The 23,788-nt window shown below is 51.4% G+C and overlaps 1 protein-coding gene across 1 annotated transcript in view; it reads right to left on the bottom strand.

Annotated features, from left to right (window-relative positions):
- LAMB3 (laminin, beta 3) overlaps positions 1-23,372 on the bottom strand; it is a 37,458-nt gene extending 14,086 nt beyond the window's left edge. Inside the window, exons 1-12 of the mRNA XM_012638377.1 lie at positions 23,194-23,372; positions 22,701-22,774; positions 20,858-20,922; positions 19,924-20,078; positions 9,754-9,868; positions 9,110-9,183; positions 5,918-6,109; positions 4,858-4,921; positions 4,324-4,517; positions 2,358-2,478; positions 1,426-1,614; positions 37-192 (exon numbers count right to left, since the gene is read on the bottom strand). Of these exons, the coding sequence (XP_012493831.1) occupies positions 37-192; positions 1,426-1,614; positions 2,358-2,478; positions 4,324-4,517; positions 4,858-4,921; positions 5,918-6,109; positions 9,110-9,183; positions 9,754-9,868; positions 19,924-20,078; positions 20,858-20,885 (1,288 nt within the window). The 5' untranslated portion in view covers positions 20,886-20,922; positions 22,701-22,774; positions 23,194-23,372. The remainder of the gene's footprint in view (positions 1-36; positions 193-1,425; positions 1,615-2,357; positions 2,479-4,323; positions 4,518-4,857; positions 4,922-5,917; positions 6,110-9,109; positions 9,184-9,753; positions 9,869-19,923; positions 20,079-20,857; positions 20,923-22,700; positions 22,775-23,193) is intronic.
- Positions 23,373-23,788: the final 416 nt, after the last annotated feature.

Here is a 23,788-nt window from a genome sequence, read left to right as displayed (position 1 = left end):
TGCCCCACGCCGTGCTGGGCCAGGCCCCCTACTCACGGTGGCAGCCCTGCGGGTTGGCGTAGGTGAGTCCGGTGAAGCCCGGCTTGCACAGGTCGCAGCGCTCTCCCTGAACATGCTCCTTGCACACACACTTCCCGGTCGCTGGGTCGCAGGGAACCCCTGGCACTGCCCCATCCGGATCACACTCGCAAGCTGGGAGACAAAGGCAGCCACCGCAGCAGGAACGAAGAAAAGCAGAGTGTTCAGAGTAGACTCTAGCAGCCAGGTTGCCTGGCTTTCACCACTGGCTTTCAACCCTACAGCCTCGGTCACGTTACTAAACCCTTCTGTGCCTCAGTTTCCTCATATATAAAATGGGGATAATGATACATCCCTGGTAGGCTTCCTATGAGGAACATGTGAGTAAATATAAAACGAGTGGAACAGTACTTGGCTCAGGTTAAGTATTAGAGAATTGTTGTTGTTGTCATTATTTACTGAGCAACTACTGTGTGCCAAGCACTGAGCTGGGTGCTCTCCCATGTTGCCTTATGTAATCCTCACGATAACCCTGAAAGGTGCGGATCATTATCCCCATTGTACAGATGAGGAAACCGAGGCTCAAACATGCTAAAGAACTTGTTCCAATTCACATTCCAAGAAAATGCTGGAAACAGGGGTCAAATGCAATTCTGTTTCACTCTTTCCATAAATAAATTATAGCACCAGGAAGTGACCCAGCTTTTCCCCACCCCCACTCCCTGGCTTCTTTCACGCCTTTCAAAAAGAAAGACTCTTTCATCCAGAAAGTCTTTCCTGATTACAGCTGCCCAAATCAGATTGTTTCAGTCCAGTTTCCGCCCTCTATTTGAACTCAGTGGCCTTTGTGGGCACATTAAGCTGCCTCTGGGTGTTGCATTCTATTACGTTCATATGTTCATTCAACAAACATTCCCTGAGCATTACTGATTTGCCAGTCATGGTGCTAGGGCCAGAGGGTATAAGACATAATCCCTGCCACGGAAGAGTTCTTGGTGTTGGAAGAAATAGAAGAATAAATATCAAATTACATTACAACAGGGTAAATGCAATAGCATGTACATAGAGAAAGCGCTTTCATCCCTCATTTTCACATATGTATGGTTTATATGTGTGTGTTCCCTGAAGGCATGAAATTTATCTTATATTTACTTTTTTTTCTCTCCTATGCACAAAATAAGGTCTATGTACTGATTGACTGATTGATTGATGGTCCAGAGAGGTTAAGCGACTTGCTCAATAGTGCTCAGCTAAGTTAAAACAATCTCCCACAAGTCCTGACCCACGACTGAGTCTTCATGTTCTCCAAGTGCCTTTGTGTCCCCAGGCACATGTGCTCTGTTGTGCCCAGAGCAGACAGGGAGTAACAGATGGATGACACCCTGGGTCCCCGGGGCCTCTACTCACGGATACAGGTCTCCTGAATGGGAGCCCCCGGGCGCCGGTTCCGGAAATAGTGCAGCTGACACCGCTCACAGTTCCTGCCCTCGGTGTGGTCCCGGCAGTTGTCACATACGCCTCCATGTGCCCCCTGGCTGGCAGCAAACACAGCTGGGTCGAAGTGACATGTCTCCGAGTGCCCGTTGCAGTCACACCCTGGAAAAGGAGAGTGCCAGGCTGACATGTGACCAGCACCATGGTCATCTACAGTACATGCCATGACAGCTCGCTGGCACCTCCAACAACTCCGCAAGATGCTCAGGGAAGAGAAATGGGGAAACTGAGGCCAAGGGAGTCTTGCGTAATTTAATTAAGGTTGCATGACCAATAAGAAAGCAGCGTAGAATGAGAACTCAGGCTCCTGACTCCCAGTGTTGGGTTGAACCCAAGAACAGTGGCCACACTGGGCCAAAGAAAGAGCCACTTGAATGTTCTATCCCCAACCCTGCCCACTGCCACCACGGATCTCCTGTGGGTCACTGCCTCTCTCGGGGCTGAGGATCCCAGTTTCCCCTCATTTATGCAGACAAAGGCCCTGAGTCCAGGGGGCCATTCGAAGTAGGCAAAATGACAACAGGGAACCAGACATGTCCTAAACGGGGCATGTCCTAAACAGAAGAAGGAGGCGCTGGGGACACCGTGAAAGCCATGCGGAATCAGGAGCGTAGACCAGGCCTTGGTCCCTTCAGCCTGACTCAGGGGGAAGTGGGAGGATGCCACCCAAATACTCTCTCCAATCTCGCAGAGCAAGGAGAGCTTAAATTGCAGAGGTGCAATTTGGTTTGGATTTAAACAACAAAAACCAGATTCCCCCTGTGTCCCAAGTGAGGTCATTGAGGCCTAGAGGCGCCAGCACAAGACCCAGTCCCTACAGGGGAGGGGTGGCCCGAGCCTCATACTCTGGCATTCGTGGGGGTCCTGGCCCTCCGCTGGTCTCCAGGGACGGTTGTTGTAGAAGGGCGCACAGCGTTCACAGTTGGGGCCGGCAGTGTTGTGCTGGCAGACGCAGACATCGTGGACCTGGAAGGGGCCCATCAGTCATCAGGAGGAATTAACAAAGGAGGGTCCCGGGGATGGACCTGCCCGCTCCCCTCTCACCCTCCCACACACCACACAGGGCCTGGCTCAGACCCCAGCGCTCCCTGGACACTTTCCCGGAATGCTCCAGACTTCACCCAGCTCCTGTGACATGTCAGCACATGCATGTGTGTGCACACACGTGTGCCTACACCGCTCCTCTAGGGAGGTTTCACAAGCCCATTCCTTGCACTTGGACACTCCCACGATTCCCAGTCCACGGCAGCACCTGGAGAGTGCTCAGACGCCCATTGCTAACTGCGTGATTACGGAAGCTGTTAGGCCCTCTAGAGATTTATATTCCAACAATCTGTGACTACGGTTGTTTAGCTAATGAGACTGTTATGATGAATTGTTACGAGACTCATTAAGGCACAAAAATAGAATAGCTATTATGTGCTAATTGCCTTCCAAATTAAGCCCAACACCTTCAGCTTGGCATTCAGGGAGGACCTGTACCGAGTTCGCTCCATCCTCTCTCCCACTCCCCGCCAACAGCACAGCAGGCTGAACTCCCAGCTGCTGCCCCTACGAGCCCTACTTTCCCCATCTCTGGGGCTTTACTGATGTTTTTCCTTCCACCTGGAATTCCCCTCCCTCCATATTCACCAGCAAAATCCTGCCCCAGGCTGCAGCTACGCCGGCCGGCTCCCCCTGCATAAGGCCTCCCCGCCCCTCCAATCCGTAGATCTCAACGCGGGTTGCAACTCGGAATCACCTGGAAGCTTTTTTTAAAAAATACCTATGTCCAGGCCCAATTCAATTTGAACCTCAGGGACAAGGCCCAGGTAGGGGTACCTTTTAAAAGTGGTGATTCCACTGTGCAGGCAGACTTGAGGACCACCGGGGGGCTGGGTGGCTGTCTCCCTCCTCATCAGCTCATGGCGAGTTGTTTTCCTCGTATGTCCTCAGCCTTGGTTCTAGGGATTTGTCTTATGGGCCCCAATAGATGACACATTCCCTGAGCTGGCCTCCCTCTAACCTCCTCTGAAGCCTGGGGCAGGAGCTGGCCCAGCAGTGGAAAGAGCAAAGCTGACCGATGCTCACGTCACCTGTGCTTCCCTCCCAGGCCACTGTCCATGATTTCCTCCTGCTCTATCACCAGGACAACTGTCATGCCTCCTGTATGCTGACAGGGGAACGGATACCCCCGAAAAGGGAAATGACAAGACCCTCCATTTCTTTGCCCAAAGTTCTCTTTCCTCTGCTGGCGGTTTCCAAGTTTGGTCACATAGCAAAATCTCCCGAGAGGCTTGCTGACCCGGAACTCCTCAACGCCCGTCCCTGCCGAATCTGACTTTGCCGGTCTGGCGTAGACTCGGGGTTGGCGCTGACCGTTGTGCTCTCACCCTGCCCCATACCTCACCACTAGACGAGACTTTGGAATCCCAAACCAGTGGCTCTCAACCTTGGCAGTACATTAGAATCCCCTAAATAACAAAATCAGAATATCTTAGGTGAAGGTCTGTGTCTGGGCAGTTTTTTTAGCTCCCAATGAAATTACAATAAGTAGCAGGGTTGAGAAGCATTGCCGTAAGCTCCCCATCCTGTACTCAAACATACACTACTGAAAATCATGTCGAACTATAAAGCAGGTCTAAAGAAGTACTCTACAATTCTGATTCTTGAAATGAAAATCACCTAGATTCTTTTTTGTTGTTGCTGAAGTCCTTAAATACCCAAGTCTTAAATTTAGTGCCCTTCCTGCTTTATGGGCTCCTCAAAAATGTCCTTAGTCTGCCCTGGTCCTGCCCCCTCCCCTCTGCCCTTTCCACCCTGGGCTGTCACCTGCACAGCGGTGGAGGGGCCGGCCGGGGCTCCAGGCTTGGGGGCGCAGCGGTCAGCGTGGCCATGACAGAAACAGCTCCCCTGCAGACGCAGCTGGGACACAGCGTAGTAGGCGCTGGGGGGGTGGTAGCCCCTCTGGGGCAACGGGGCCAGCCTGGTGAAGTTCACTCTCAAGTTCGTGATCTCCCCCTGCTCTGAAAGGGGCAAACAGCAAGGATGGGTTGGGGAAGGAAAAATAAGGAACGGACGTTAGAGGCAGATAGAGTGTGCTAGGGTAGCATAGATAAAGAAAACCACCCTCCCTCTTCCTTGCCTTCATAACGTCATTGTACCAGGGGCCACCCTCTCCAGTCCTCCGACTTCCCAGTGTCCTGCACACAGCACCCGATGGGGTAAGCAGGGCAAGTATTAATATTAAATCCCCAACTATGCTGACAAAGATACAAAAGACAAGGAAACTTCCAAGACCTGAGTTCCACCCTTGTTTCATTTCCCACCCACAGCCCCATGGGGAAGAAGAGTGGCCACACCGACCTTGGACTTTTTGACTTTGGGTTGCTGGAATCCCAGATGCTAAATCCATAAGGTTAAGTTGGACCTACAGAGGGAGGGGAAAAAGGGAAGAGCTGAAGAAGAGATTAACAGCGGGTCCCAAGCTCAAAGGAAACCTTCCTTTCCATTCAATGCCTTGCCCTCCTCATACTCTGGGGTCCTTCTTACCTGGAGCCTGAAACAGACCACAGCTGCTCTAGGGGAGCACGATGACCACTGGGCCCCAAATGAGTGTGTGTGTGTGTGTGTGTGTGTGTGTGTGTGTGTGTGCACGCACAATGTCTCCTCTCCAGTTAAAAACATAGGTATCCCAAGAATTTCCTGATTTCCCTGGGTCAAAAATTATAGTAAGACATATAATCCACACATGAGGGTTTAGGAGATACTAATTTTCCAGCGATCCAGGAAGAATGAGAGGGCCCAGAGCCCAGGGATGCCTGGCTGTGGTGACCACAGCACTCTGCACAACCTCCATGTCAGCTATGTTTTTTATGAATAATAAATCACTCATTAGATGTGACTTCATCCGCACACCCCGGGGAGAGTTTTAAGACTCCTGTGGGGTCTTGAGAACACGGTTAACATAATTTGAATAAGGGTATAGCCAAGAAGACCTGGAGCTCTGGGTTACACCAGAATTCCCTCCAAGGGCTAGGACTAGGCTAGATGGAGGGATTAAACTAAAAAAGTTCATATTTGTGTTAAATCCTACCAAGGTGAAATTAAATTTTTACAATTTGCTCACTTGCATCTACCTAGCCCCCCCAAAGCCCTCACCCTGGAATAACACTGATTTTACCCTCTCTGCTACAGCGATGTGCCAATAAGTCACATGGAGGAGGCTACGGAAAAGGGCAGGTTGGTAGGGTGACATGGTGGCCCCTAGATGTTTCTGAAATATCCTTCCTGGGCAGCAAAGGTGAGCTGACAGGGTGTTCTCATCTCTTCTCAAGAGTCCGCGTGACCGTGAGAACAACAGGACATCGGGGACGCCCCACCACCACCACCCGGAGCCTGCTTGTTCAAGGTTCCCTCTACCTACCTTTCCCCCATTTAGATGCCCATTCGGCCTCTGGGGCAGGGACTGGCACCGAACATCCTGCCAGTTCTGAGGCTGGCCCTGGCGGACCCGGGGGAAGGTGGAGGCACAGTCGGGAGCCAGGTACTGGTACACCCGCCAGGTCTTGCCAAAGTCCGAGGAGCGCTCGATCAGCATGCCAGCGGGCATGGGCCCCTGCAGAGACACAGGCAGGGTGGGGAGGGGAGGCGTGGTGCAGTGCCCCATGGGGACACGATCACAGAAACAGGCCCCTCCAGTGAGGGAGGGAGAAAGAGGGCCCAGCGAAAGCAGGTGAGCTCAGGAGCATCACGGTCCAATCCTCCTGGGAAACCACAGGCCACAGAAGTTTCTCTCCAGGGGAATCACAGAAAGTAATAGAAACTAGATCTGCATTCCAAAAGGCATGATGCCTAGCTCAGCACACCACCAGGGCTTCCAGGCCAGAAAAATCTCCCGCCCTTACACGTTCCCCAGCCAACCATTTTTATTCTCGCTCTGGGTTCTGTCCCTTCTCTCTCTCTCTCTCATTGCCACTGCCACGGTTCAGGCCAAGATCATGCTGAGGCTGACTTGACAGCCACAGCCTGGAATTCATGTCCAGCCCTTGTCTTGGCCCCCAAACCACTCTCCCCACTTCACCAGAGAGATCTTCCCAGATGGTTGCCAGATCCATGAGACCCTTCAACAGATCTTCATTAGTCTAAAGATAAAACACGTGCTCCTTAGCATGACATATTGCGTTCCTGCTCCTTCTCTGGGTAATTGCATCATTTCTGGTGGCTTTAAATGCAGTCTTTGTGCTGACGGCTCCCTACTTGGACCACTTCCCGGAACTGCGGGTTCATAAACTCAACCTCCACAATGGATCCCGAATCAGGCCCAGGCCTGTCTCTCTAGCTTCAGGCCCCCCTCTTCCCTGACCTCCCTAGTAGGTGCCACCCGATGTCCTCACATTCACCAGTCACACCTTTCACCGTACAGGGACAGCTTTCTTTTAAAATGGGCCACGTCCTCCTCCGCTTAAAGTCCTCCAACCCGTTATTCTCGCATAAAATCTGAACGTCTGACTGTGAGCGAGGAGGCCCTGTGCTCCCCGGGCCTGCCTGCATCCTCCCTCCATCTCAGCCCACCTCCACCTCTTCGAGCCCTGAACCTGGCCGCCCAGAGCATTCCCCACTCAGAGCCTGCGTACCCGGCGCTCCTCCTGCCAGGAGCTCCCCTGCCACTGGTGGGCTCCTTCTCACTCTGTTCTCAGCTTAAATGTCGCTTCCTCGGGGAGATCGTTTTACACCTGCCTGACCCTGACATGCATGCTGCTCATGCCCCACCACCCCACCCCACCCCATTATTTCCTACCCCAGCATCTTGTTCGTTTCCTTCAGAAATGTCACCACAATTTCCGATTATGTATGTGTTGTTTTCCTGCTTTTTATTCTTCTCCAACTAGACCGGGATTTCTCAACCTTGGCATTGTCAATATTTTGAGGTGGATGAATCTTAGTGGTAGGGGCTGTCCTGTGCATTGTAGGATGGTTAGCAGCATCCCTGGCCTCCACCCATCAGATGTCATTGCATACCCATAGTTGTGACAACCAAGAGTGTCTCCAGACATTCTTGGGGGAGAGGAGAGGGCAAAAATCACCCCTGCTTGAGAATCAGTACATGAGACCGTGGGTCCCATTGTCTGTCTTGCTCACAGTTGTGCCTCCGGCATCCAGCACATAGGTGCTTAGTATACATTTGTTGAATGAATGGCAAATCTTTAGTCTGCTCCCCTTCACCCACCCATTTATATCTGTAAACTCATCTCTCAGCGATCTGTAGCCCTCCACATCCCCACCTCTCCCCACTATGAACACGTTTTCCCTCCAGACCCTGTGTGCATTTCCTTGCCCCCTCCCCAATCATATACCTTCTTGCCTCTTGCCTCCTAGCCTTTGCACTCACTGTTCTCTTTGCCTGGAAGGAAGTTTGCCCTCCACCTGGCTGTTACTGGTCCATGAAGTTTCATCTGCCCCAGGGCGCATCCTCTGACAACCCCTCCCGAGACCGACCAAGCGAGATGCCCCTCCCATGCTTCTTACCAATATCAGAGCAACTTCACACTCTCTCACTGCTGGCTCTCTGTCTGTCTTCCCTACATATGGTCAAAACAGCTCGAGGATTGTGATTTAGTTTCACGCATCTTTCTACCCCTGACACCAAACCTAACGCATAACCAGTGTTCAAAATGTGTGTAGCAAGAACCGACTAAACGAATGAGTGAGTGATACTAAAGCAATGAGACTATTCAACAGGATCCATTCAAATGAATGTCGCCCTTCAAAGCTGTCACCTTCAGAGAAGACTGGGCATTTGTTCAAAGGATACTGGCATTTCTCAAAATACTTTTGACCTTTACTTGGGGCAAAGCTCTTGAAGCCAAATTCTCCAGTCATGTAAGAATGTAGGTCCTATTTTTATACCAAGCTCATTTTAACTCCTGAAAATTATAGCACCCTTTCTGGTCATCTAATCTTACTAACCAAGCTTGATTGTTGAATATTTGACTATTTCTGTAGAAAGAATAAAATCAAATCTTCTCTGAAAAGTAAACACCGACTTGTCACAAATGAATAAAAATGTTTCCTCCCAGAGGAGTACCCAGAACACCAGTCTAAGAGCATAATCCGAAAGTACTTTGAGAGGCGACAGCACTGAGTGAGTGGTTGCCCACCACGACCGCTGCCCCAGAGGTGCATCTTTCATGTGCATAGCTGAGTTCTTGGCTGTTTGTTAAACTCAATCTCATCTGCAAAGTTATTAAAACAAGGTATACCAAGAATACACAACTATATAGTAAGCAAGCGGGCCCATAGAATTGGTACTTGGCAGAGCTGGATTAATTGGATGGATTGAGAGTGGGGGGTACAGAGAAAAAGAGGATATACAACCACTGCCTGACCAAGACAGGGAACTTGGTGGTGCCACTGTCCTCCCGGGAGCAAATCCTCTGCTGTCACTACGATACAGGTTCAGGGTGAGCGTTGCCCCAGCCTGGGGAAGGGGAGCTCACCCAGTATGTGGTGCCATCACCCCCATACTGGAAAGACAAGAACACTGCTCCTCCACAGGTCCGAGCCCACATGGCCCAGGGTCCCCCCTCCTATCTAATGCCATCCCCAGGAAGCACACCTTAAACTCCATCATGATGTCCTGAAGCTGGAATCTGCTGTCCAGGTCCAGCTGCAGAGAGACAGGGTTCACATCTGGAAGGAGAAAAAGTAGACACTTTTGGCCAGAGACTTTCCACTTTCCTAGTCCTGGAGAAGGCCCTGGACTAGACTAGCTCTAGGAAAGTCAGAAATTCTCTAACCTTGATTTTCCAGTTTCCTTCTTGGACAGGAGTGGTACCAGTATGTTTCTGCTTATATTATCTATCCAAAGTCCTATCTGTTCCTGGCCAAATTTCCTTTGGCCTATATTCTAGACACCATCACCTGATGTCTCCAATATCTTAGAGGGTTTCAACTTGTCAATTCGATACAGACCTGTTCCCGAAGCTCAGCTCCTTCCACAAGCTCACCCACTGAGACTAAGTGGAGCGAAATAAAGACATTCCTCTCTCCTCATACCCTTTCCTCAACCTCCAATAAACTCTTCTACCTACAATATCCAACAGACCCCAAATATAAGGCAGGAAGGTTCTGCTCATCAATCACCCACCTCCCAACACCACAGAAATGCTGGGAAACACAAAGGGTCCCCGGGCATCCTCCATCCACCCCCATCCTGTGGAGCCTCCAAAGTCTGGGTCCCTGTAGGTGACAGGCGCTCACCGTTCTGTGACTGCCACCAGCGCATGGGGCCTGAGGATGAAGCCACGTTCTCCACTCGGTGACTGTTGTAATTGTGAGGCAGCCTGGAGTCGCACTTGCAGCATTTCATCTGCCACTGTGGGAGAGGGAGACAGCAGAGACTCAGAGGTGGGGCCCTGGCAGAATTCCCCCTAATATCCTGAGACCCCAGCACGTCCCCTCCATGGAAATCCCATCCTAAGGGATCCATCAATTTCACTAATACACTTGGAAGGATTAATCTCTTAAAATAGGGGTGTTGGTCATCTTTTGATTTAATTCCTTTGTGTCCCTCCTAACAAAGAGGTTAGGGGTTGGGGAAGAGGTATAATGTGGTGTAAAAAATAATTTTGGTACATGACATTGCCTTGAAAAGAAGCTTGAGAAAAGTGCCAAAGGCAAAAAGAAGAAAGGAAGAGAAATTCCTATTAACTTAACACCTACTATGTGCTGGACACGGGCTAGAAAATGTTATATCTTATATCCTTTAATCCTAGTGGCCTGGAGAATACTGAGTTTTTGAGAATCAGGGAGAGGAGACTCCTACAAAGGACAAGGAAATTTGGGGTTCCAGTCCTAGCTCTGTCACCTCACTTCCTAGGCTCAGTTTTCTCCTTTTTAAATTGAGTGGGGGGTTGGACTAGAGTCTTTCATCCACCTAACAAATATTTATGGAGCGTGTACTGTGTGCCAGACACTGCTCTGGGCTCTCGAGTTATAACAGTGAACAAAACAAAGACCCTGTCCTCAGAGAGCCGACATTCCAGTGACATTTAGATGATCTCGAAGGCCTCCAGCACTGACATCTGGGGCTGGAGGATAGTTCCCAGGTTTGGTATCCAGCCTCACTCGGGAGGTCCCAATAAACCACAACTCCCCTGGCCTACACCCATGCCTTGGAATGAGACAAGAGCCAGAACTGGACACCATGGGCTCCATGGCAGGGCAGAGGTCACCAAGAAGAAGAATAAGGCCAGAGAGGTCACATGTCCTTTGTTCTTTCAGTTTGTGCCTAGGGGCACATGCACATGTGTGTGTGTGCACACACCACAGGTACAACATGACCTTGTCCCAGCTCCCTCATACAGAACACACAAAATCTGTTTTCTCTGAGTAACCATGATCCTAAACCCTGTGCCTAGCTTAAAGAACACTGTCTAGAGGGTTCCAAATTCACTCACAAGTAGAAGCAAGGCTTGGATAAGAACCTTGTCGACCTGCTGGTCCTTCTGAGTAGGGACGATTGTACCTCCGCATACCCCGTGCTTCTGCTTTCCCCTAAGCTTCCACTCGCCAGAACAAAGAAAAGCCCTGGTGGCCGTCTCTGCAGACTTCCAGCTCCTGAGACTCTGTCCTGTCCAGGAAAGGGATACACTAATGGGCCCATGTCTCAGACGGTGGTGTCTGCTGAACAGCACGGTTTAACCCGACAGCTCAGTCCCGGAGACTGCGTCAACACGCCAGGCCTACGCTTCGAGGTGCAGACCTGCTACCCAGCACCCACCCTCCCTCTCCATGGCTGGCACAGCTCGGCACCCAGAAGGGGAGGCGGGGTCCTGGCTCCCTGGGCCTTTGCTTCCCACCCCACTTTCCAGCTCTCACCTCCAATCCACAAAATAAGAGAATTGTCACCCTTCCTGGTGCTCGGAGGTACACTCGTCATGTCCAAAGATGCTTTATTAAGCTCTAATTCTTTGGGTGCTTAAGGCTGAGATAAGGCCGGCACATGTGCTCTACATAGAACAGCACCCACTGCCCCTCCCCCGTCACTGTCCCTGTGCATTCCCTCGCCCTGCTACATCTGTGTTCACAGTGCAAATCTCCACTCGACACACTACACTTACTGTCTGTTTATTTACATGTTTCCTGTCTGCCTCTTCCTTCTAGACTGTTGAGCCCATGAGGGCAGGAACTCGCTTTCCTTCACTTCTGGAGTCCAGTGCTTAGGAAAGTGCCTGGCACACAGTAGGCCCTCACTGAATATTCATTGAATGAACAAATAGTAAATGCTCAATAAATGCCAACTGTTCCATTAACATAATTGCTAAGCACTCTCTTCCTGCACTCGGAGAGTTTAAAAGGAAGGGTGCGGGAGTGAGGAGGTAATAAAACATCAGTATCAACTGATGGCATGCTAACCATGCGCCAGGTACTGTATTAGGTCGTTTCAATACAATAACTGATTTAAATCTCACAATAACCGGATGTGATCAGCAGGATTAGCCCCATTTTACAGATTAGAAAGCTGAGGCTCAAGGAGGTGACATGACTTTCCTATTGACTGATCACAACTGTCAGCATCAGAGAGGATCCCTTAGCACCTCTCTCTCTCCTCTCTCTCTCTCTCTTTCTTAAACCCACCTCATCCTCTCATTTCCATTAGGAAGCCAGCCCAGTGACAGAGATCGTGGGAAGCATGGTGAAGGGTGACAACCTCTGTCACACCCAATGGGCCCCAAGAAGGGCTTGGTCTGGCCCTGAAGCTTATCAAGAGGGAAGCTGAGGGCAGAGAGAGCACCCTGGGAAGAAACTTGGCTTCTCCAGCTGACCCGGCTCAGTGACCACAGAGACTGAGGACCTGTCACTGGCCGAAATACCTGAGCACTTAAAATAATCCTTTCTGGGCAAGAGAAGGCTCTTGCTGGAGCCTGACTCCCCTTCAGAACCCTATTTGGGGGCCTGGCCGTGACCATGCCCTTCCCTGCACTCTGCCCAGCTTTACAGGGCCAAACTTTTCCACTCTCGCCCTCTGTCTGCCCTCAGCGCATGTCCTGAGGAGAGACAAGGGCCAGCTGCCTTCCGGCCGCCTGTCACCAGAGCCCTCCCCAACTCTCCTGGGAGCTGGTCCCAGCCCTTCCCTGGTCAAGGGAGTGCCAGAAACAAGGCTCTTTCATTTCCCTGGGTCATGGGACAGGAGCTAGAGACTGCGGAAATGCCCTTGATCCTGCCAAATGACGGAATATTATGTAACTATTAAAAACATTGTTTAGAGAAAATTCTTAATTGCACGGGGGGAGGATTACATTATAATGTGTGATGAAAAAAGGGTGAGCATAAATATGTATATGTATTATAATCTCAGCTATATATCATTAAAGGAATAGAAAATGTTTGGAAGGAAATACACCAATAGGTTAGATGAAATGATATGAAATTGCTAATATTCACTCATTTTGACCTACAAAAATGGCACCTACATGCAGTTCAACCTAGTATCTCTGGATAATAGGATTATAGGTGATTTTTTCCCCTTTGTTATTTTTTAATATGTTTAAGCTTTTATACCTTGAATACATATTAACTTTTATACTCAGGAAAATAGACAGTAGCATAAAACAAAACCAACTGCAAATGTTCAGGGTATTCAGCAAGGGCTGTTCCCCTGCCTCCTCCTTCAGTCTTCACAGGGGCCATCTGGGTGCTCCATGCCTCCTCCACCTTCCTGCCACGTGTGCAGGCCGTGATGCAGGATCAGATGTCCTCACGGGCTTAAACACTACGTGCTGCTTATCATAGTAACATAGCTGAAGGAAGGATTTATCTCAAGCCTCAGAGACAGGCTAAGCCAACAGGCTTGAGACAGGTATTTTAAGTAGCTCTGCTTGTCAACTGGCTAGCAGGATGGAGGCCTGAAATAGAGCAGCTTGTGGCAGAGGTCCACATGAATACAAGCTGTTAATACCTTTTTTCCCTCTGGGCCTCAGTTTCCCTATTTTATTCTCATATGCCTCTATGTGGTGTGTGCATACACGTTAGTGTGTGTAAGTATGCGTGTGCATGTGCGTGATTCTCAATGCGTGGAGCTCTCTCTCATGTGGTACGTGCCCGTCTCTCCCAGAGATGGAAGCTCTCAGCTGCAGCTGCTTCCCCGTCCCGGGTCGTTTGGCCAGCATCCTCCTGGCTGCGTTACCTCAGAGATACGGCGTTATTAGCAATCCGGCCTGTCAGGCCTCCAGCCAGTTTGGCTCCTGCTTGCTCTCCAGCTGGGAAGCCTGGGCCTTCTCCCTTATCCTAGAGTTTTCTAGAAGCTCAGCAGTCTGGCGGGAAGACAGACCCTCCCAGAGAGCTAAGGGAGGGCAAAGGACTGAGCAAGAGCCAGCAGGGGCCTGAGTCTCAGTGGAGATGGGTGGGGAAGGAAGGCACAAGCGAATAAAAGTTCTGTGTCTTTGTAGAGCACAGAGCTAATTCTGGGGGAAAAAATAGGACAACAGGCTATGGTTAGGCAGGGCACAGCTCCCTCCCATGAGTGAGCCAGGGCTGCCCGTGTTCATCTAAGTAGCTACACTCAAACCGTGGCCGCCAGCCAGGGCCAAAAGAAAGGAAGTCAGGACCAAAAAAAAAAAAAAAGGAGAAACATCCAGCTCAGATATTCCCTCCACTTCAGCTTCCTCATTGGTGAAATGCAGGCATTGGATGAGATAATGAAGTTCCATCTTGCTCCAATACGCTTTCAGAATTCTCCCCTGCTCCAGCTTATCAGCCCAGAAATGAAAGGCGCTCCCAGCAAGTACACAAAGAAAGCAAGAGGAAAATAAGACATTAGCCAGATGCCGCACTGGAGAAACACTCTTCCCAGCAATAAGGGCAGGGGAAAGGGGGCCTTCAAGGCCTTTGGTCAGCAAGGCCTCCCTTAGACCCCACTGCAGTTCGAAAGCCTCAGCCTTTCTATGTCAGCAGGTATTGCCAGTAGAGATCAAAAGTTAGGGCCTCCCGCAGGTGCTGGGTGAGAGGATGACAGTGCTGCGAGACACTTGGAACTTCATCTTTTCCCTTATTATGAAGTGAACTTTTGACCAAAGCCTTAATTCAGCACAGCCCTTATCTCCATCTAAACTAAATTCAGAAAGGTCACTTTCTGAAACCGATCATAGAGATGATGTATACCACACACTCGAAAATGACACTGCATCAGTCTCTCTCCTGGGCGGTGTGCATATATTATCTTATTTCACCCTTCCTAAATCTCTGAGGAAGAGATATTACATTTTACAAATGGTGGGTAGCCCCACTTTGCAGATTAGGAAAGTAGGAAGTTAAGAAATGTGTCCAAGACCATAAGCTTAGGAAGAGAGGAAGCAGGGATTCTTGTCCCAGTCTGTCTGACTCCAAATCTAACTGTACTATTCTGATTCAAGGGACACAGCAGTCACTTGGAAACGATTGGAAATTTCAGAGTTGGTTTTCAGGAAACTCCTCCCCTCCCCTTCCCCTAGGAAAGAGAGCTTCAGTGTCAGCACAGACCTCTCCAGAAACAGACACGTCCCCCTAGACCTCAGTGCAGAGAGTTAGCTCATGTGCCTGGGATCTCTACAGGTTCTACCAGTGGCATTGGCTTCCTACAGCCCCTGACATGGCCTCAGGCAGAGGGCAGAAGGCTGCGCAAAGAAGCAAGGTAGATGTGCAAGACATTGCCCAGAGGCTTCCAGGGGCCTGAACCCCAGAAGCAATGGGGCAAGAAGCCACGCCGGCAAAGTTGTAAGGCCACCCAAGTCTGTCTTCAGGCCTTCTCATCACTCCGTACCCTTCTCTTCTTTCCTTTTAGTCCAGCAATCCCCACTCCTTAGCCCATAACAACCAGGAAGGATCCAAGAATCTCACATTCCACCAACCCAAGTTTTGTTTCTATCTGATAGCAACTCTTTCCTGCCAATGTCTCTTTGCATTTTCTTCTAGCCCCTTAGAAATGACTCATCCAGGGTCTTACTCTCTTGGGACCCTTTGCAAAAGTCACAGCTGAGTTTCTGATAAACAAACTCTTGCAGAGGGATGAACGGTAAATCGCAGATTGATATGGTGCCTTTCTCAAGGGTGTTTGTATTTTCAACAAGGAGCTCAACAATGCTTCATCCAAAAGAGTAAAACCCCAATGGTAGAGCTTTGTAAGTTTTAGACCCACTCAGAGCTTCTGGAAAACAGGTAAGTGTTAACAGGTATCTTGGCAAAGACATGCTCAAAGTCCTCTGTGGGCAGAGGATGGGGATCATAGTACGTGTATGAACACATCCTCTGTCTACACTTAGCCTTCCTGAAGGTCAAGAAAGCAGACAACTGCCAAACAAAGAAAGGCAGTGGCTGCTGGGCTGTGTGCACGTGGGTGTGGGTGAGCTTACATGCATGTGTGCTCGCATGTACCAGGGAGGAGAAGGCACTTACATGCATGTGTGCATGTGTGTTCCAGGGAGGAGGGACCTCCAACTGGCTACTGCTCCTTAGCTTGTTTCCAAGAGATAAAAATGACAGCTGTTTGGTTTACACAGTTAATTAACCTGAGGAATGCGCTGTGTAAGACTGTTATTAAGGCAACTGGGTAATTAAGTTTTCCCCCAGAAAGGGAGGGAATGGGGGATAAACAAAGCGCTGAGGAGAGCAGACACAACAATGGAGGAGACGTCGGGAGCAGAAATCGGGACTGGTGAGCTTTCAGATAAAACCTGCCGGTTCTTGAGGAGCGTGCACCAGCCCAGAGATGGCCAAAGGCTCAGCCCCCGCCAGCGCTCGCCCTGAGAGAGATGGTGGTGGCCCTCGGGGCCACACGCACAGCCCAGCTGTCTCTGGGAGGCAGCCAGAGTCACCAGAACTGAACAAATGGTAAAGGTTGACTAATCCGACCCCTTCGTTTCATACATGGAAAAACAGTGGTCTAGAGAGAAGCAGTGAGCTTCACAGGGTCACATCCCTATTCCTAGTGTCAGACCAGAATCGGAACTAGACAGTCTTCACCCCCAGTCCGGGGCCACTTGGCTAAGCATGGCAGCCTGTGGATTGTCCCAAGCCCACTGCAAATCAGACTGGCAGCAGTCAGCTTGGGAAGCAGAGAGCAGGGCGGCCCCAGGTTGGGTTGATTTCAGTGAGGTATGGGAGTGAGTGTCCTGATCAGGAAGGAAATGCTCAGGAGTGTGACCTGTAGACGGGACAGCCTTCACAGGCAGACACAGCCACCAGCAGGCAGGGAGGGGAGAAAGGCGGGCAGAACAGTTAGCATCTGCCCGGCACCAAGCCGGTGGTCATCTCGCACATTCTTGTCCTCACACAACCCCTTGAAGCAGGTGCTATCCTTACTCCCATTGGTCACAGGAGGCTGGAGAGTAGCACGGATGTACATGAGGGAAGGGCATCAGAGACATTCTCATCCATGCCTTGAGACTGAGGGATTGACAGTGCCGTGAGTTTCCCCAGAAGTTATCTAGGAGCTAGAAGAAAGAACACAAGGGGACGGGGTGGGACTGCAGCTTCAGGCCGTTTTGGTAAAGAACAACCCGGTCCCAAACCCAAACAGCCAACAGGTCACCAAGGCAGACGGGCCCAGAAGGGCAAAGTTGGGGAGGTGGAGGAGCAAGGGCCATAGGTACAGCTGGCCAAGCCCGATGTCCACTGCAAGGGTTGCAACACGGACCCAAAATCCACAGAAACAAGCCCCTGAGACCAAGAGAATTTAGACACCGACACAGAATTAAGCAGAGGAGGTAACTGCAAACGGGCTCAGATTGGCCCACAAAAAAGGAGCCACAGGAGGAGGAGAGCTAGGAGAGACAATTTTGGAACTGGAAGGGGTCCCCACTGCTTCGGGAACCCCCATTCTGCTGAGCGCCCCTCTGCTAGTGGGCTGGGGTTGGGGCTGGGGCGTGGAGTAAGGCAGAAATGTCCAGGTGTCACGAGTCCCCACCTCTCTGCACGTGTATTCATGCCATAGCAGGAGGCAGGGAGCAGGTCTGGGGACTTGGTACCTGGCTTACCGTGTCAGCCCTGCAGGGCAATAGAGCAGGAGTGGGCAGTAGGAATGTAGCTCTGAATTATGCCACCCTCATTTCCAGCTGCGACTATTCAGGACACCCCCCGACCCTCCCTCCGCACCCCCATCTCTAACTATTCAGAAAACTCAACACGTGTATTTCCATCAGAAGTTTGAGGTCCCGGCACCCACCCAAACCCTCCCAATAGTTCTTGGGGATAGCAAGAGCGAACTCATGGGGCATTGTACAAACTAATTGAGATAATTTATATAAAACTCTTAGTATGACTCCCAGGACACATAATATATGCTTAATAAATTATAGCTGCTATTGGTATCCTTTAATAACCAAATAAACTTAAAAACTGAAATTGGAACTCAACAGAGTTAAAACCTGAATTTCCAATTCTTATTACACAGCCACCACTGCACCAAGGGAGGGTTCGGGGCACATCTGTAGAGGACCAGAAGGGAGTGTCTGTGTCTTTAGTGTGTCGTCATGGCTGGAACCCGCGGCCTCTGAGAAGGGCAGGCACGTAAGGGAGAGGGGAAGAGAAATAAACAAGACAGAGGTGGAAGGCAAGGGGAGCGATGGTGTCATCAGCAGTCAGACCATTCCCAAGGAAGGGTGGAGCAAAGGAGGGGCCCTAAAGGCCACCTCATCTAACACTCTCCTCCAGAAGAGGAGAGCAAGGCTTAGACCGGGTAATCTCTTGCCCAAGGTCACACCACAAGTTAGTGGCAGATCTGAGACTACACACCGCCCACAAGATGCCCCCATCCCCTGCTCTTTCCAAGAGGCTACATGGATTTATTCCCCCTTATAAAAAAAGCAAAAAAAGAGCCAACGCTTCTCAGCTTTCACAGAAAAAAAAATATAGCTGAGGTTTATCCATCCCCAGGGTTGCAAAAGTCTAGACTTCTCTTTTGCAAGCACCCTGTCTGGCTCTCCGGGGCTTCTCATGAGCAGGGAAGGCAGCTGGCTCCCTGGGGCATCTGAGAGAGGCAGAGGGCAGGCCTGGGTGAAGCCAAAAGCCCCAGAGGGGGCGAGGCTGTCCAGACGGGGCTGGGAGGGAGGGCACATGTCCACGTCGGGGCCGTGTCCTCTCTTCGCTCCCCTTCCCAATAGTGAGTCAGCCTGGGCAAAGGCAGCAGGGAGGTCTCCCTGCAATCCCCAGACACGAGCTCAGTGGCACACGATTTGGTGGGTATGTGGGAAGGGGGCAGCTAAAATCACTCTGCTGCCTAGAAAGCCCGACACTGCCAGGCCCCCTGATTCCTGTGGAGTAATCTGGGCCTGCGGGGAGTGCTGGCCCAGTGCTGGCTGTCTTACCCAACACTGTCAAATGGGCTTCCCCACATCCAAGTGGGTGAGATGCAGAAACCACGGCCATCTCTGCTCAGCACCTCCGAAGTCACTACCCAGCGCCATCTGTGATTAAAAATAGCCCAAAAAACATGGGGACTAGAAGGGCAGTGAGGCCCAGAGGCTGGCTCAGGTACTACCTCCGCGGCCCCGAGGACAAGGGCAGCCCGGAAAGCGGAAACCATAGATAACCCAAGTCTCCTTCATGACGCTCAATCTCTCTCATTCACCGTCTCTCCCCAACCCCCTCTTTTTTTCCAAAAGCCTGCAGAGACTCCAACAAACCACTCCCTTACCCATCTCTTGTGCAAGCCTCGGTTTTGAGGAGAGCAAAATGGCCAAATGAGGCAGCTGGGAGACAAGAAAACATGGGGCGATTTCAACTTTGGTAAACAAAGAGCAAAAAAAGACCCCACCTTGTTGAGGGGAAAAGAAAAGAAAACCAAAGTTGCCGCAAAAGAGGCCCAGAGGCGATGTGTAAGAAACAGTACGACGCTCTTTGAAAAAGCCAATGGCCTGATAGGCAATGTTAATCACAGCTCAAAGCATGGAGTGCCTGGATTCAACCCAGCTTATCAGCTGAGTCTTGGACCCTTCTGGATAACTTCAAATCACTTCCTCATCTACTTCACCGACCGCGGCACAGCTTGGTTCCTGCCACGGGTAGAACACAGCTCAGCACACATATCCCAGCACCATGCTCCACCAAAGATGGGACATTAGACTCCGCATACCTAAAGGGTCCATGTTTGTCTATTTGCCTATTCCCAAGACTTGAAAGACTACCCTGCCCATGCCCAAGGTCTGAGAAAAGACCCTGCTTTACCCAGAAGAGAGAAAGGAGCTACTCTGTCAATTCTGAGTACGTTTCCTCTTGCCCAACCATAGGTCAATTCCTTAGAGGCAGGATCAGCCTGATACTTTTCTCGCACTCCCCAGCCCCACACCAAGGTCTGCACCAAGTTCACTCTTAAGTATTCAGTGAACAAATGTCAGGGTCACCTGCCCCATCCTGTCCCCCTTCCTCCAGGCCTGGGGCCATCAGAGAAGGGCCTACCTCGCCATACTGGGTGCAGTAGGTCTCAGGCTTGGTCAGTCCGCAGGTGGATGAAGCTCGGAGAAACCGGGTCCTCCCAACAAGCAGGTCCCCGACAGGTGGATAGCAGGCCCCACGGGAGCAGGCTTGCTGGGCACACAGGAGGCCAGGTAGGGCTGAAATCACAGGGATGTGCTGGGTGCAGCCCCAAAAGAAAAGGGCCCAGCCGACCACCCCAGTATCCCTCAGGGGAGCTGACGTGGATAAGAGTAGACCCTCTCCCTCGTTCAAGCTCCCACTCACTGCTGGAGGTAAGGATTGCAGTCCTGATACTGTTAGATTTTAAAAGCTTATTTCATATTCTAGAACCCCAAACTTGAAAAGGAAAGGAAGAGGAACACTGGCAACCAAAACCCATAGATGACCCTGAAAAGCAGCATTTATCTATGGCTTTTAGAATCGGGCTAGAGATACACACTTGGCCACCTGGACAGGGTCCACAGCTCTTGGTCTCTGGCACAGCCCAGAGGGGGGCCGGTGGCTGAGCCACTTGTGAACCATTGGGAGAGGCCTGCACTCTTTCTGCTCCTGTCTGTAAAGCTGGCCCAGCCACACTGTGTGAGCGCCCAGCTACAGTCCACAGGAAAATCTAGAACTCAGGCCACAGTGGCTCTGGAACCAGCTTGAGAATGAAAGGACGGGAAATAAACTGTGTAGAGCATTCGGGAAACCACAGACACCCTTGGGTAAGAATGAGACTGTTGGGAGCCTTTCAAGAGTCAGAGAATCCTCTTCCTCAAAGGCCCAAAGAAATGAGAAACCTCACAGGTGTCTCCAGTGGGTAAGTGTTCCAAACCCAAGACAGGTGATGCTCACACCTTGGTAAACTCTTCTACCTGCGCTGTCACCTCCCTGCTGTACAGTAGGGCCTGGAGGGATGGGAAGGGATACTCACCGAAACACAGGAGAAGGAGTGGTCTCATCTTTAGCCAATGGGGTGATCCCCAGAGAGGACCTCACCTGGGGCAGAGACAAGCAGTCTGGGTACAACAGTGCAAACCCTAGAGCACACTGGCCCCTTTTCTTTTCTGTTTCTGGACTCGAGTTTTTTCAGAAGTCTTTACCTAGGGTTTGACCTAGGACACTTCTGAGCCTCAGATGCATTTATAGCAAAAAGCCTGGGAAATACGAGAGCTCCAGACCCTGTCCCAGCTGGTATGCGACTCACAGGGGGCCCTGGGAAAATCCCATTCCCTCCCAGACTTCGGCTTCCTCCTCTGGAATGGATGGGAAGGGGGATCAACCCTGGCCTACCCCACACGACCATAAGGATGACATGGGGAGCAGGAAAAGGCTGGGCCCTTTGCAGGAAAAGAGCTGTAGGGAGGTCCAAGGCCTGGTTCCTGCCCCACGAGAGAAGACTGGTTTTTCTCAGGGCCTGGACCAGCAGTCTCAACCCAGCCCAACCTACAGGCCCAAAGGTGAATAGGCAAGCCCTCCCCTGCCATTGGCAAGGTCTCCAATACTACCCAGGGCCACTTGGTGGCTGTGGGGCCACATTCTGGGCTAAGCATGTAGCTGGGATGCAGTGGGTAGAGAAGTATGCCTGAAAGTCTTTAACAAGCAAGTGAGGAGTTCACCTGAACAGGAAGCACCCCAGAATGTCTCCAGTTATGGGCTGGGGCTCAATGGGAGGGGTGGGGCTGGGAGGCTGCAGAGCAGGGCTTCTGAAGAGGGCTGGGGATGAATGCTGGAAAGCCGCTGGGGTGTCCAAGAGGCAGGCCTGCCTTGTCAAGCACACCCACCCTGCTCATGTAGCACCCCCCTCTGCCTTAGACTGGATGCTCGTTCTGCTCCAATGACAGCCACCAACTCCTTTGGCTGGGATGGAGGGCTGGGGACTTGGCAAGGCAGGGGCCAAGGGGACCTTGGGGCATTCCTGGCATCTTTAAATTACAGACCCTAATGCTTCAAAAATCATTCCTTCCCATCCCCTCCCAGAAGAGACAGGAACTCAGGGAAGGGACATGTGGCCTGAGGTCCCACGGCTAATGATAGCCTAAGAGAGAGACCCATCTTCTGATTTTCATCCGGTGTTCTCTCTGCTCTCCCACCCCCGGCTGCAAATCCCCCTGGACCTTGGCATTCTGAGCTGGGCCAGTCTCCCCTGTCCACTTCTCTTTTGTGCTCAACCCCAGATCTGAACCTGCTTTCTTCTAAGTCACTGAAGCATTTATCAGATGTGAAAACGCAATCCAAGCAGCAGCAGACTTTTTAACCCGGCGTCTGCAGGTGAGCTCACTCAGGTGAGCTCCCAGGAAGAGGAATGAATCAGGCCCCGCAACCAGGCCCCAGGCGCCCAGAGATACAGCCCTTCCCCCACCATCTAGCCCCCACCAGGCAGGTGAAGGCAGGCAACGTACCTCGCTCTGTGCTGCTGCCGCCCTTTCTCCAGATCGCCTGAGAGCTCCCCTTGAATGTGGGGGTCTCCTCTCCTGGCTCCAAGTTTTTAAACAACAGCCTCACCTCTGGAGACTCCCCGGCTGGGCGTAGCCCCACTGCAGGGCGGGCCTCAGGAATCTGGCAGCCGTCACGCCCATCTGTCGTCACTGCACCCCCACCCCCCAGGACGGGACTGGGCAAGTGGGTTGGTCCCAGAGGCCTCACAGCAAGCTCTGCAGTGCCCTCCTGCCTGTGGGTGCCTTGGGGGCCCGATGGGGCACCGCAAGCAGAAGGCACCAGGCAGAAGAGAGTGAGCATCAGAGAGCAGAACTTCTAGGGTAGGGAAAGGCCCTCACCTTTGTGCCAGGCACTGTACTTGACACTTCCCAAGGCCAGTGGAGGTCAGCATCCTCTTGTGTCCCAGACCATCCTGGATAGAAGACCAGGCAGAGGACACAAAGATCAGGGCTTGTACGTAGAGCGTTAAAGCCCCAGACATGTCTCTGGGCTGGAAGGTGAGAAGACACAAATATCCAGGACCCTGGAAAGCACCAGTCCCCTCCCAACGGAAAAAAAAAAAAAGTGGAAAAGCCCAGTTTCTTGGGGAATTTGGAGGATCCTTAAAAGGCGAGGTTCATCAGGAAGGGACCAAAACTCAACTCATCCAGGAAAGTGTAAGAGGAATGAACGGTGACTTGAAATGCCTCCCCTCCAGTGCCCTCTGGAGGGTTGGCAGGGAGCCCTAGGACAGGTAACTACCTGTGAGTCACTGCCCCCACCTGCCCCCACCCACTCCTAGCCCCTCCCTCCCTGGGCAGGAATGCCCGCCTGGAGGGCCAGAAAACAGACCTGACCACAGGAAGGACAGGCTGAAGCAGAGCTGGACTAACGAAGTCAAAGCAGACTTCCCCTGGCGCCCTGCCAGGCCCGAGAACACAGCTTCCTTTGTGGACTCCTGGGCGGGCTCCTTGCTTAGGGCTCCTGGGCTTAGAGCCACTGTCAATGGAAGTAACAGGTCCAGACTGAGGGGCTGGTCTCACGGACCACCATTCCCCCCAGGTTAGGGCCAAAGAGCTTTGAGGGAGATCTGGAAGGTCACCCAGGCCCTGTCTTGGCCCTGGAAAGCCTGCCCTGGCATGGTTTCGGAATGCTATTGCCTCGAAGCTGCAATTTACAGGAGACTCTTAACTACCTATTCCAGCCTGCCAGCGTCTCCTAAACAGAAAGTTCTCTACCACTGGAGGGTTATGCCAAGAAATTGGTTTGAAAACCCTTAAGAGAAAGATGTAAGATTTTGTGGATCAATCTGGGCATTTCTAACCCTCCGGTTCTAATTTAACACAAGTTCAGGTGGGCAGGGGACACAGTGTAATTAGCAAATGGGCAATAAGTTGTTTAGATGCATAACTGATACTCCAATAAATATTAGGGTCTTGCCCCCTGT

The sequence above is a fragment of the Propithecus coquereli genome, unplaced genomic scaffold (genome assembly GCF_000956105.1).
Source record: "Propithecus coquereli isolate 6110/MARCELLA unplaced genomic scaffold, Pcoq_1.0 Scaffold129, whole genome shotgun sequence".
Classification (NCBI taxonomy): domain Eukaryota; kingdom Metazoa; phylum Chordata; class Mammalia; order Primates; family Indriidae; genus Propithecus; species Propithecus coquereli.
This window is presented reverse-complemented; position numbering and strand designations above follow the sequence as displayed.